The following is a 14,192-nucleotide window of genomic DNA, read 5'->3' as shown; positions in this document are numbered from 1 at the left end:
GGATGTTTTCTAACATCTTCTAGCCTTGACCGTTTGTCACCTGCTCCCAGTTCAACTTTAGCTCCCCCTTCATGGCTTCTACATCAGTCACGGTGTAACGAGCAACAACGCAAACAGCAAGCTCTAAAACCAACCCCTGAACCACCCCAGCTGAAGATGATGTGGGGACTGACCCATTCCGTGAGACTAATACGGGTGAGGTGTGTCCAGAGGGGGGATGCTGGTATCCCAGTAATGGACATAAATAAAAACCCTGATAAAACATCTCTGAAGTTTTTTCTTGCCAAATTACTTTTTCACTGGGACAGGATACACCGTTTAACTGAAATTACAAAAGCTTTGCCAATACAAGGAGAGTTTCTTAAAATCCTCTTCACCTGAGAAGCAACACAGGGACCCTCCACCTGCCACTGCTAATTTGCTGCAGGGCCCTTTCTGAAATACAGACTGCTCCCACCTGTGGAGCACCAAAAATCCAAACCTAAAAGAAGTCACTAGTAGGCACTGAAAATTTCACAGTGCCTCTGACTGTACTGGTTAGAGCAGCAAGCAGCGGCAGAACAGTTCTCCACAGCGCCTCAAGCCCTCCTGCGGTGGAATTTCACGGCTGCCCGAAGGTGTAGGGCGGCCCCTGCCCTGCCCTGCCCTCCCCTCGCCCCGGGGCCCGGTCCCGGTTCCCGCTCTTCCCCCCCCCTGCCGGAGCTCGGCCGAAATGGCGGCCCGGGCTCTGAGCTGGGCCGGAGGGAGGGGAGGCCCAGCCCGGCCCAGACCCTGCGGGTAGAGCTCTCGCACGCTGGTCCGCAGCCCTCGCTCCTACCGAGGCCGGGGTCACCGCGGCCTCCCTCCCCCACCTCGCCCTACCTGCTGCCGGCCTCGCCCTTCCCGCCGCGCCGAAAGGCTCCTGAGGGGAGGTGGGAGTGCAGCTCCCCATGGGCCCGGCCCCGCCCGCCGGCAGCGCCCACCTGAGGGGGTGGGGGGGGACAAGGCGAGGGCCTGGGCAGCGCGGGCCGACTGTGAAAAGCCTTCTCCCCCAGCTCCCCCGTTCCAAGGAAGATCTGTAAACTCGTTTACAAGTAAACGGTCTTTAGAACCAAACCAAACCCACCCTAACACAAGGTGTTGTTTTTCCTGTAACGGTGCACGGGATTCTAGCGATGGCAGCTTAGAAGAATTAAAAGGTACCTGGTGGGGACACAGGCGTTGCTGGTGGTACGGGGGAGAGAACGAGCTGCAAGGACCAGGTAGGAAAAAAACCTGAGGGAGATTCTGCCCGACGTTGGCCGCTGACAATGGCGGTGCCGGGGTGCCCGCCCCACAGAGCTAGGGGGCGGCTCGGGCCCCTCGCCCCGCAGCGCGAACCCCTCAGGGCTGCGCGGGCGAGGGGCGATGGGGCAGGGGCCTAGCGGTGGGACCGCGACATTGAACTGTTCCCTGCGAAATCCGGAGTACCGACACGCTTCCTCCGAAACCACCGGGTTTTCCAGAACACCACAGCCGCAGGAAATCTGTCCCTCGCGGACGGTTTTGCTGCGGCTTTGGGCTAACGTCGCAGCCTGCGCATTGCTGCTGACAGGCCTGGCACGACAGAGACCTTCCAGGGTGTGAGTTGTATCATCAGGAACAAAGTGACTGACCTTTGTGAACAAACAAGCATCCAGTGTTTCTGCCAAAGAAACTTGATTAATATTCTGGGGTAAATGGGCCATGAATTAACACATTTCTAGAAACAGGGTCGCAAGCTAATACACTTGAATTTCTGTTTTGTGGAGGTTCCAGAGCTTTTTTTTATGTATATGCAAGATATTGTGAGAAGCATTCTAACAATTATTCAGAATAAATGATGCAAGACAATGATTGACAGAAGAGTACTGAAATTCATTAACAGTAAGAGTTGAATGGGATCTTAAATCACTCATGTCATGTACCATGACTGTAAAGACCAGATACTGAAATGCAAGGATGTTTAGGTTTCAAGGCTTGTTCCTAGGAAAGAACATGGGTATTTTTTTAATGCAGAATTTAAGAAACTTCTCAAACAAGGGATCAGACTGAAAACAATGCACACTGCCTCACCAAAACAGATCTTAGGAGCAAATGGACTTGGTGCTCACAATTCCTCTTAGAGATGAGGGTATTGTGTCCAGTTCTGGGCCCCTCAGTTCAGGAAGGAGATTGAGGTGCTGGAGCAGGTCCAGATAAGAGCAAGGAGGCTGTGAAGGGATCCAGCACAAGTCCTGTGAGGAAGGGCTGAGGGAGCTGGTGGTGTTCAGTCTGGAGAAGAGGAGGTTCAGGGGAGACCTCATCACTCTCTACAACTCCCTGAAAGGAGGCTGGAGCCAGGGTGGGGGTCAGGCTCTTCTCCCAGGCAGATATCAGTAGGACAAGAGGGCATGGGCTTAAACTCTGCCAGGGGAGGTTTAGGCTAGATATTGGGAAAAAATCCTTTCCAGAGAGGGTGATGACTCATTAGAATGAGCTGCACAGGGAGGTGGTGGATTCTCTGTCCCTGGAAGTTTTTAAAAAGAGATTGAATGTGGCACTCAGTGCCATGATCTAGTAACCACAGTGGTAATAGATTAAGGGTTGGACTTGATGATCTCAGAGGTCCTTTCCAACCTGGATGAATCTGTGATTCTGTAAACAATTTGTAACAAAACATTTGTGTTAGTGAATTGTGAATTAAAAGGTACCACTAAAAGAAACAAGTAATGGTGGCCCTGAGATTCATGTTGTGTGTTATGAGTAAAACCATAAACACAGCAAGGGCCATAACAACTACTAATGAACTGAAACACAATGGTAAAATAACCCATTTCATTTGCTAAATGCTAATAATTTAATTTAAAATGTATGCCTTTTTCACAGAACAGTATGCCCGTACCTTTTTTCCAAGCAGTGTTACACAGTTCCCTAGGAAGCACATACTACAGTCCTCCAAAGAAAAAAATAAACCACTTAATAAATCAATATCCATCCAAAATCTTTAAGTTCATTTATATTTGTTTTTCATGTACAAGATCAAAGAAATAAAAAAACCAAAACAGAATCAAACCATGGATACAACAGTTTGATCTGATTGCTTGTGATACATACAATTGGTTGAAATTAAAAACAAATGCTCACACTTCATATAACAAAATGAAAAAGTAAATAAAAAAGTTATAATAGCATGTACATGGATGTAGTATATTAGGAAATGTTCATTTGAACACCCATATTTTTCTGTATTTAAAATACACATTTAAAATCCTTCCCTTCCCCAAACAGCATTTGTTGTCAAAAAGTCAAACCCATTCCCTCCCCAATGTATATTCTAATAGTATTACCAGAATACAAAGTGTAACTAACAATGTCCCATTACTTCTGCATCACCAAGGCTCCTGTATGCCATCCTCAGTGATGGCCAACAGTAGACTGTCCAGCTGGCACATTTGTTGTATTTATACTAGAAAGAGACAGTGTATGTTTAGTAAAGCAAATGTTCAAAACCTGAAACAGTACAATGAAATATCATCAGCAATAAATTTAGTTTCATAAGAATTACATATGCTTTGAATACTTACAACTTCTGCCATAAGCCTGTTTAAAGCCAGAAACTTTTTTACAAAAGAGAACTTTACAAAATAGGTTTTGTTGTTACTACACTTCGTCTGATACATCCTCTCCATTACAAAAATGAAAAACTTAACAGTGTGTAAAGAATTGCTTTCAGCTCAACCATTATTTGGTTCATGACTGAGTAAAGACCTGACCCAAGGTTTTGGCAGTTGTTTTACACTGGCAGTATTGTTTCACATAGCATCCTGTTCCAAATCTGCAGCTTGTTTACTAGAGAATTAATATGAAGATACAGTTTATCATTTTTTTGCCTTGGTCTTTGAACCAAGACACTTAACCACCTGAAAAAAAAAAATGAAAGAGTAACAAACTTTGTAAATTCACTATTCTAATTAGCATCTTACTCTATTTTACTAGAAAACTGCATCAGTTATCTCTGTAAGAAGCATGGCCTCTAGCTGATGAAGATCAGTGTAACCAAACAGAAGTCAACACAGATCAGCTAATTCGCACTAGATGAGAACCGGATCTGCTTGGAATATCCTTTATTATGACAAAAGTTATATTTTCAATAGCACAGACTTAACTAGCAAATGAACAAACTGCATTTTCTAAACATAATCTAATGAAGAGCAGTATAATCACTGAAAAGCTCAGATCTGCAGCTATTGTCAGTTGTTCTAGCACCAATTGCTTTCAGTTTGTTAGGCCAGTCATGCAGTGCTGGCCAGCTGGCCTCACAAGTTGGCATCACAACCAGATACCAAATAATCTGCAAGTCTTTTACCAAAGTCAGTCATGTCACTGAAGAAAAAAGCCTTAGGACCATCTGTTTTTTATTTAGGCTGACAACCTGAAGAATTCCTTAATCATAATTACAGTAATATTACTCAGCCCTGCCCAGTCCCCTGTTTGTTGGAAAGAAATTCATGCCATAACAGTCATCACTAGCAAAAATAATTTAAAAAAAAAATAAAAGAAACACAATGCCCATTCAGTAATGAAATTCTGTGCAGACACAACTCTGCTGTCACATCTCATTTTCTATTAAAAAAAAAAACCACAACAAAACAAAACCAAATATAAAAAGAGCTACTTTACCCTATGTAATAAAACTTCATGACTCTGTCTTTGCCTTCCACCTCTTTTTCCAAAATTTTGGTGTGTGTTTTTTATTTATTTTCTATCTTCTGTTATCATGTGCACCCAGCAGTTCATCGCTGACAAGGCAATTTATATTATCAAGTTCTTCTGTGATGTTTTTACTGAACACTGGTGATTTGTTTCCTGCATACCCCTATCTGCAGCCACCCATCCAAGCAAAGATCTACGTTTCGTACATCAGCTTCTGTCTTCCAAACCTACTCCCTATTCCCATCAACTTCATCTCTGACCTTTTCACCTACCTTCACCCAACCAGATGGCAAAAAGTCTTGAGTGATCAATATTCTGGTGCATCGGTAAGACCTTGTTAAGCATTACATGACCTGACAAACACACATTTACACTGAGTGCTACATCTCTTCCTCTCTCTATATAGCCTGGATTAAGCTTAGAGAAAAGTTTTAATGCCTTTCATGAAAAGACATTTTTCAATATAAAAAGCTTAAGTTCATAGATTATAAATAATATAATTTCAAAATATTTAAGAATTTAGGACTTCATTTGCATTTCAGGGGAACTGCAAGCCTTATGTCCTAGATGCCTTCTCAGTCCCAAACCTCTGATAAAGAAGTATTTGTAGGATACACAATAGGTAGAAATACACAGAACATGCCCTGTGTCCTGTACATCAATTACAGTAAGAGAAAGATTTAAGAAGTAACTTTACCAGACATGTTACAATTACTGCCTCAGCACTGTCCTGATAAAGTTACCATCTTTTTTCATGTATACAACTACATGTATTTTGACATTGTCAGTTAAAAACATTACTGAAAACAGTACAAGCAAGGGTTTTTCCCCACTACATATGACATTAATAACTTGTGCTACTTTTTTCAGACCTGATTTTAAAAGCATGGCTTTTGCATTTAAGATATTTGCCACAGTTTTCATATTTATTAAAAAAATTGATGTTCATGTGTTAAGTTACAAAATTGTAGTGCTTAATATAAAATAACCATAAAAATCTAAGATCTTTTAAAAAAAGCTTGTTTATAATACATTGCTTTGTTCTTAAAAGGCAACAGTGAGTACCAGTCTGCTTTACTTTGCAACAATAATATTAATGCTGCTAAACAATTCTGGTACTTTGATATTGGAAGTATCATTTTCTGAAAAATATACAGTAATATACTGGACAAAAACCAACTTGTAATAGTATTGATTGTGCCTTTACAAATATATAATGAGAATTATTATGGCTGATTTGGATCAGATTTAATCTGTATTCCATGCAGCACATTTAGTTACTAGGAACAAAACAAAAAGATTTTTAAAGCTTAAGTAAGTTGATTAAAAAAGCTTCTGATACTATTGTCATAAACACAGTAGTAAAACTGCTCTCTCATGGTGTCATGCTATGCATGTTTTTTGAACCCAGTGACCTAGTGTTTAGCTGTTGTGATGCATGAAGGGTTTATGATGTTAATCAATACCTAGGAGATCACGCAAGGACACGCATAAACATCACACACTTTCTATTCTTACAGTGAAATATTTCTGCCTGGTCTGAAAAGGTAAAGAAGTATACAGATGTCTAAAGTAGTGTATTTTTTTTTTTTAAAGGAAGAAACATATATTCATATAGATACTTGTGTGTATATATAGGTATTTATATTTAAATTAGTGTCAATCAAACCCAGGCAGAGATTAAACTGATTGTAAAGATGATGTAACAAAAGGCATTAAGGCAGTAAGTTGTATCTCTTGAGGATTTTCAGATATTCTACCTCTACCTCAAGAGGAAAAAGAAATGTTGAATTGCACACCCAGTCAATTACAGCCAGGTAAGGTAGGGCTCGTTCTTGTTGAATACTGATTCCACATCGTTGAGAATAGGGATCAAGTCTTCTGACTCTAGAGTCCCAAGGTCAACATTTGTGCCTGGAAGACAGTCGAGGAAATCGGGGAAACGTGTTTGTTGTGGATTTATGTTCATTGTTGTCTGTGCTATAGTTTCTCCTAGGAGAAGCAAAGAAGAACATATGAAATACCACATTCTTGTGGGTAATTTAAAACAACACAATTGATACAATAATTAGACTCCCTCTCTCCCAAAAGCACTTTTGAGCATTCCTGCCTTCTACAAATGCTACCTCAAAACTGTATTTGCTTGCAAAATGCATATCCTTCCAGGAGTTAATTTCATATCCTTTGCTCTCAGAAGCACAAAAGGCCCTTTCCAGCACTGTTCGAAGCTATCAGCCTCTGATCTGGCACTTGGGAAGTGTGATAGTTCAAAGTTCATCAGTCTGCACAGGGGCGGTTGAGTCTTGTGTAAACCCTCCCACCTGTTCTCTGCAGAAGGGTGAAAACTCTCCCTGCAGCTTAATGGAAAAAAGTGTTTCACAGCTATTTACCTCTGCAATATTTGGAGTACTTTTTCATAACTTAATAGTAACAAGCATTAAAACCTTTAATAGAGAAACCTTTCACTCTTTGCATCATCTAAAACTTACGATGACTTCAAAAGGAAGTTTAGGTGAGGAAGTGCTGAGAATTTCATTATCTGGAAAAAAAACTTGTTTTTTTCTTAACAATTTATTTCGGTATTTTAAACTCCAGGAAGACAATGATATGAAAATATATACCAAAATCTGAAATAGCTAAATACATTCTATTTGAAGGCAAATCCAACTTGGCCATTGTAGGAGACTTATTGATGAGACTGTTTTTCCAGAGTTAGAAAACAGTTATATGTACCAAGTATGTAACCCAAGACCACATTTTCATGCCTCCTACCTTGGACTGTGGTGTGAAAACTCAAACTAAGGCCCACATTTTCCAACCTTTACTTCCTTTGATACTATCAGTCTAAGGTAAAAGGGTAGAATCTAGACCTAAAACTGAGAACCTTATAGGTACCAGGTAATTTTTAGGCTTTTTTCCCCCACAGTCTCATGTATTCACTTGAATAGGAAGCGAGAGATTATTGATCAGTTATGCAATTATAAAACATTATTGATTACAACACAAAGTTATTAATCATTAAACTTGAAGCTAATTCGGAGTATTCTACCTGTATCCATCTCATCTACGTTGCTGAGGAAATCTTCAGGTGTTGTTGGTATGCTGTAGCATCCTAATCCCAAGCCACTGTCTGTACTCTGTTCCCTGGAATGGTACGGGCCACTAAAAATTAAAACATGAAAAAGCTTCAGTAAGATGTTCTGCCAGATGTAGTCCCTCCTCGTCTGAAAAAAGGCAGCACAGTAGGTTAGATATTAAGTGAAATACTGAGTCATTAAGCCTTGTTCTCAACTGCTGGCCACTGATGTGGTTACATTACATCAGCCCAAATATAAAGAAATTGAAGCAAGGCCATTCTTAAATTTTTAAATACACACACATTTATATAACCTTCTAGCCAAAACCAGCTCTGATAGCCTAAAAAATTAGTTCATATATATTTAAATAATGTACCTATTCCATTTGGAGTCATCTACATACACCTACAGCATAATTTAAACCAGCTGTTACTGTTTGCCTGATTTTTCTAAAATCCCTTCTTGAAATATAAACTAAAAGATTTCAGTCAGTCACGTGGCCACAACCCCTGTTCACAGTTAAGCCCAAAAGAAGATGATAGAGGAAACTGCTTTGGAGAGACAGCTTTAACAGTGTAGAGAAGTCAACTGACTAATGAAGAGGACTTGAACTTGCCTGTTCAAGAAAGGATCGGATCCATTATTGGTCACAGGCCTCATGTCTTGTGCCATGGCAGGTGTGTTCACAGCTGTCTGAATGGGGGCCATGCCTTCTGACTCCATGGGAAGTTGTCTGCACAGAGCAGCTTCCTGAGAAGGCAAACAGGAAGGGTTATTCCAACAGCTCATGTAACACACAAACATGTAATATAGACACATCTTATTTAGGGTGGTTACTCTAAGCAATGACTTTACACTGGTGGGAAGAAAATCATAATGTAGACAAGTGTATCTGTTCTACCCACTTGTGCTGGGCTGAAGCACTGCAGAATAGACCCCTCAGCCCTACTGCAGCTGGAGCCAGCCCCACGGGTCAGTATGAAGGCTACTGACACCCTGTCCCCACTTCATGGGCCGGCTAACTCCAGCTGAAGGTTTTCACATGTGTGCTAGGGCTGTGTAACACTCAAATTCAGTTCCAGTCTACTCTTCAGTGAGCCAAGTTCTCCAAGAGCTGGATCAGCAGTAATAGAACCAGCTTAAAACCTCTAGACTCAAATTTAATCTCCCATGTATCCCTTTCTAACAGCTTAGTTTAAATGAAATTGCTCTCAGTTTAAACTGTTGCAAAAAAACCCCCCAAAATCAGGCACTGAAAATGAGTTGCTGTGGGATGACACAATTTGCTATAATACCAAAGCAGAATTCTCACTTGCAACGATGAAGTACTTAACATCTTAGAAGAAAACCCCTGAAACCAAGACTTCGACTCAATAATCTTTAGATTGAACCCTCTGCCTAATAATAATCATCTGCCTGCTAGCCTGTCTCATGTACTCTGTCTTTAGGATGGCAAATGAGCAATGAGAGCCAAAGGAAATTTGTTTCAGGACCCTTCCCAAAACAGAAATTCTGCTAGCATCATCTCTGTGAAACAACCGTGACATCTAGTGGTACAGAAGTCTATACAAAAGTTGTTTGACTCCACAGAATATTCCAAATACCCTAAGACCTTAAAATAATAAAGCTGTATCTGGTTTTGACCTAATCTACTCAACCTTTTCTTAAAAAATTAAATAAGCAAAGGACATATTTAAATACTTGAAGAAAACTTTTATCCACTGAATCAGTCATTCATTCTCCCAAGTACAGAAAAGACTGATATATTTTGGAGTCTAGAATATGATGTTTTACCTGCATGGTCTCTTAATCAATAATGTAACAATTATTTGTTGGGAATTATATATTGATACCCATTAATGCAATGTTTCCCTTATCAATATATTTATCAATATATTCACTGAATAATAGTAATTTACATTAGAGGTTGTAATAATTTAATAACTTAAGAACAAGCAGTCTGAAGATTCTTAATAGCTTATGCATGACACTGCATTTTTCAAGTGACAATTTGAATGGTGATGTTTGTATTTAGAATTAAATCAGCTAGAATCTGTGAAAATGCACAAAGCTCAGAAAATGGGCATACCAGCTTTTTTAAAAAAACCAACAACAGTACTCTGACATCACAAAGGCATGTCAAAGAGCTTCATCAGTGTTATATGAAAAAAATCTTTAAAAGTTTCAAAGTATTGCTGAGAGCTGAATTACTCACTGCCTCTGAACACAGCTCTGCTGCAAACATGTTTTTAGCTGTATGCCATGCAAGTCTAGAAATTCATTGTCACATTTCCCAGAACCCTTGGTAGGACTGAACTGAGCTCCATTCTTATTTGCCGAACAATCATTTCCAGACAGGGCGTTTTTATAGTGAGTTTACACTACTTGTTGCTGCAATTTCTTTTCTGCCAGTTCTCACACTTAGGGGTGGAAAGTGTGACATTAGATATTGCCTGTGCCATCAGTAAGTCAGACCATGGGACAGGCTGTGCAGTGGAAATAGTCCAGCAGGGCATTTTTCTGTTCAGGCCATAGTAGGCCAGTAAGGTTCTACTCTGCGAGCAATAAACAGCAATAAATCTTCCTCTGCATCCCCAAACACTGTTCCTTCTGCAGCCTCTTTTGAGCTCCTCTATCTTTCTGTATACTTACTTATGGAATAGGATTGGAGGTTCAAAAGGAACCTCTGAGAAGTGTTGACTTTTTCTGACTGTTTGCACCCCTCCAAACAAGGTGCAAGGTGGCACTTGTGCAGACAGAGAAGTGCTGTGACATCTTCCCTGTAGGACCCCTTCAGAGATTTCTTACTGATATCATCTCTACCTACTTCCATTTCCAAGAAGCTCTTAAACAGCAAAAAGATTCTCCCTTTTCTTTGGAAAGCTGACATAAACAGATCAGTAAGAAAGAAAATTAACTCTTTCCAGAATGACAAAACTGAGTAAGGAAACTCAGGGCATGCTGGTTTTCTGAAATGCTGCCCTTCTTGCACATAGTCTGCAGTTCTAGAAGCTTTACCAACTAAATGAAGAGGAGGACAAAGGAGGAAACAAATTCCTCAAGGAGAAAGCTTCCAGAACTGCATATTCCTCCTGGCTGGGTGTGCTGCTCTACCACAGCAGCTGCAGCCAGGAATGGCTGTGGGGAGCCAGCAGCTGCTTCCAGCCTCAGGGAGGTTTGTGACCCACCACAAGAATTCCTCCCCTCTCAATCTCTCTTCACCCCCTCACACTTCCTAGCAGTACTGTGCACATTTCATCAGTTTCCCCTTAGGTCACACTAGAAAAGCAAAAGCAGCAGTGAAGGCTCAGGGCAGGAGTACCTGTGCTTGAGGACTCCAGAGGGATTTGTCACATTCTTTGCAGCTGCCCGGGCACAGGAGTGCTTCAGGTTACCCACAGGAAGTTCACAAAATTCTGTTAGGAAGGATGGATTTTGCATCTTGCTTCCCTGGGGCGGGAAATACATCGTTCCCCAAGATCTACACCAGTTCTGAAAGCTTTAGTAATGCAAAGTGGTACTGTCCTGCTTTACATAATGTGGAGCTCAAGCCAACACCATAGGTGCAGGGCAGTACCAGCATAGGAAACTAGAGGCTTGATTAAGTAGGACACAGCTACAGAGTGCTGAGAGTGTATTAGTTTCAAAGTAAAACACAGTCAGCACAGCAGGGAGACCAGCCCTTGTGTTAAAGGCACAACTGTTCTGAAGCTTAATTTGCTCTTGTCCTGAAGCATGAAGAGAGCCAAAGAGAGGAAAAATAGCTAAACGTTATTAGCACAATGACAATTATGACTAAGCTCATACAAGATAAGCTCATACTCTTCCCACACCCATCTCTGTTTTGTTCTGAGCACTTGATAGTAAAGGAGAAGGTACACAAAAGATCTGAGATCACTGCTCAAATCAGAGACCACCACCTGGAACAGAGTTCTGCAGGCACAGGTAATGTATCATAATGTAACTCCCCAAAATTAATAGTCATGGAAACTGAACATGGGCACAAGATACTGTTGACTCCACGATTTCCAGACTCAGGTCTGAACCATGACAGGCAAATTCAGCCCTGGCATGAGCAGGTAAAAAAAAAATCCAGAAACTAGTGGATTAGCATGTGCCTTTCACCCCTGCTCAGCAAGAGCACTGAGAACTTGCTTAACTTTGATCATGTATACGTATATATTCACCAAAGATGATGGGAATTACCAGACGCAGAGATAAATGTACTTCAGTCACCCTGTTCCTGAGAGAAATACATTATTTATTTTGTCTAAGGAAGCTGATTGATATGGCATGCAAAACACATCACCACCAGTGGAGTTGCTTATAACAGAAGAAATACAACCATTAAAACTTTTTATTTCCTTAAGGCAGTATAAAGGAAGTTACATATCTACTTTGTACAACAGTGCAAATTCTGTACAAAGGGTGCAAGTTACTGCATTGGGATGAGGGTCAAAAACAACTCTGCCTTTATCCTCAGTGAAGAATGAACTCAGTCTGCTATGCAGACCAAGTTAAACTGAAAACTAATCAGTGATAGTTGCTCTAGGTTTATAAAAAGACACAGAAGAGAGTCTGGTCCTTACACTACTATCAGAGCTGGTGAGAAAGAAACCAGGCCTGTAACTCCTGGCAGATGGCCATTTTGTGTTCTGTTGAGGGGCAGTTTGGAGAAAAAAATGAATTGTTCTGTTAGTATTGGCTTTTTTGTTACCTGTCCTTAAATGATTGTTAAGCTTGACATAAAGTAACAGAGATGCTAATTGTACCTGGTAAATTTGTAGATGCATTGAACTAAAGGCTCTTGAACAAAGTAAGAGAGTATCCGTGGGGTTACCTGTCGCAGTAACTCCTCCTGACGCATCCTAATCCGCTCCCTCTCCATCTGGATCCTCTGGAGCCTCAGCTTCTGCTGGTGCTGCTGCGCAGTCAGCTCTCCGGGCAGGCTCAGCAGCCCCGGCTGCGCGGCCGGAGGGGGGCGGCTCTGCTGCGGCACGGCCGCGCTAGGAAGGAGCGGGTGCTGGTGGTTCATGACTGCGGGAAGAAAAGGAATCATGGCTGCCCAAGTGGAATTGTACTTGGAGGTAACAGAGGGCCGAGGAGACACGTTGCTCATTTACAGTATGGCGTTAGTAAAATTAATATATTTCAAATGACTGAGATGGCTGCACTACATCTGGCAAGATCTGGTACTAGTAATTGCTTAGTAAATGATTTTTAATATTTCACATAAAACAGGAATGTCTACAATACAATAAATATTTATATTCACCCTGGTATGTTCAAATATTTACCTAACAATGTGTAGTAAATGATTTGTGAGTTTTTAAATGGAAAATTCCTCTACAAATGTATACCAGTAGTATGCAGCATGCTAGTAAAAATGTTTTCAGACTTAATGTTTTATTTATATACAGATCTAAAGTAATTATTTTAAGAATAATTACCAGCATAATCGTGCATGTTCACCACTGTGAAGGAGATACACACTTTTTTCATTGACATAGAGATGAGAGATTTTCCAGTCCCAGTTGAGAACCAAACCTTGCAGGAGGTCCTGTTCCCTCGCAGGCTGCAGCCTTCCTTGTGTCATCATGGACAAGCCACAGTCTGTGCACTCATACTTAAACGAGGCTTAATATTACTCCTACATCTTGCAGAAGTATTTTAAGTACTCCTCACCCCACATTGCACTCATGTATTACAGTAATAAAAAGCAGCGTGAGAATGGTAACTGAGGAAAAAAAAATGTACCTAATGCCATTCAGAGATGAGCTGGACTGTCAGAAATTACAGAAGCAGTGCAATGAAAAGACACCAGGACCCAGAAGCTACATCTTTCCATAATAATGTACTTTCACTTATTTTAGCAAAGCAGGTGAAATGCAAGGAAAATTAGTTAAATTCGATCTGTACCATGTGAACAAATCTCATCTCAGCTCTGTGCTTCTCAGACCTGAAGGTGTCTATGCTGTGCCCATGTCTGACCCCAAAGGACACAGTACAGCAAGGACTGATACAAGTGCACTCTGAAAGAAACAGGTTGATGATTTGAGAGTTTGGATCAAATAAAGGCATGGTACCCATACAATGCAAACCACCAAACAAAATTCACTCTGCCAGTTTCAAGTTAAATCTGTTTTTGAAAGACTGACTTCATGTTAGCCAGCCTTCTGCCAAGTCAGACCCTATCGTGTCTTCCCACAGCTGGAGCAAGACAGGTACACAGGCATTAGACCAACACAAACTTTTCCAAGCTTGATTTGACAGAAATGTTTAATTGTGCTCATACCAGACCCAAACTTTTTCGTTCTGGGCAATCCGGTACCACACAGGTCCAGCATGTAAAGAGTACAGAACCATTTGAGAGTGCATCTGCAAGATATTTTAGCTTCAGAGGAAAACCCAGATCAAGAAATA

The 14,192-nt window shown here is 41.0% G+C and overlaps 2 protein-coding genes across 2 annotated transcripts in view; both read right to left on the bottom strand.

The window, feature by feature from the left end:
- The window catches only part of TM4SF1 (transmembrane 4 L six family member 1), a 37,446-nt gene extending 35,644 nt beyond the window's left edge, over nt 1-1,802 (bottom strand). The window contains exon 1 of the mRNA XM_071752972.1: nt 1,183-1,802. Within this exon, the coding sequence (XP_071609073.1) occupies nt 1,183-1,706 (524 nt within the window). The 5' untranslated portion in view covers nt 1,707-1,802. The remainder of the gene's footprint in view (nt 1-1,182) is intronic.
- Nucleotides 1,803-2,971: 1,169 nt separating this feature from the next.
- WWTR1 (WW domain containing transcription regulator 1) overlaps nt 2,972-14,192 on the bottom strand; it is a 49,148-nt gene continuing 37,927 nt past the window's right edge. Inside the window, exons 3-6 of the mRNA XM_071752967.1 lie at nt 12,610-12,806; nt 8,386-8,519; nt 7,742-7,854; nt 2,972-6,684 (exon numbers count right to left, since the gene is read on the bottom strand). Coding sequence (XP_071609068.1) covers nt 6,500-6,684; nt 7,742-7,854; nt 8,386-8,519; nt 12,610-12,806 — 629 coding nt within the window. The 3' untranslated portion in view covers nt 2,972-6,499. The remainder of the gene's footprint in view (nt 6,685-7,741; nt 7,855-8,385; nt 8,520-12,609; nt 12,807-14,192) is intronic.

This window comes from Heliangelus exortis, chromosome 9 (assembly GCF_036169615.1).
Source record: "Heliangelus exortis chromosome 9, bHelExo1.hap1, whole genome shotgun sequence".
Lineage (NCBI taxonomy): Eukaryota > Metazoa > Chordata > Aves > Apodiformes > Trochilidae > Heliangelus > Heliangelus exortis.
This window is presented reverse-complemented; position numbering and strand designations above follow the sequence as displayed.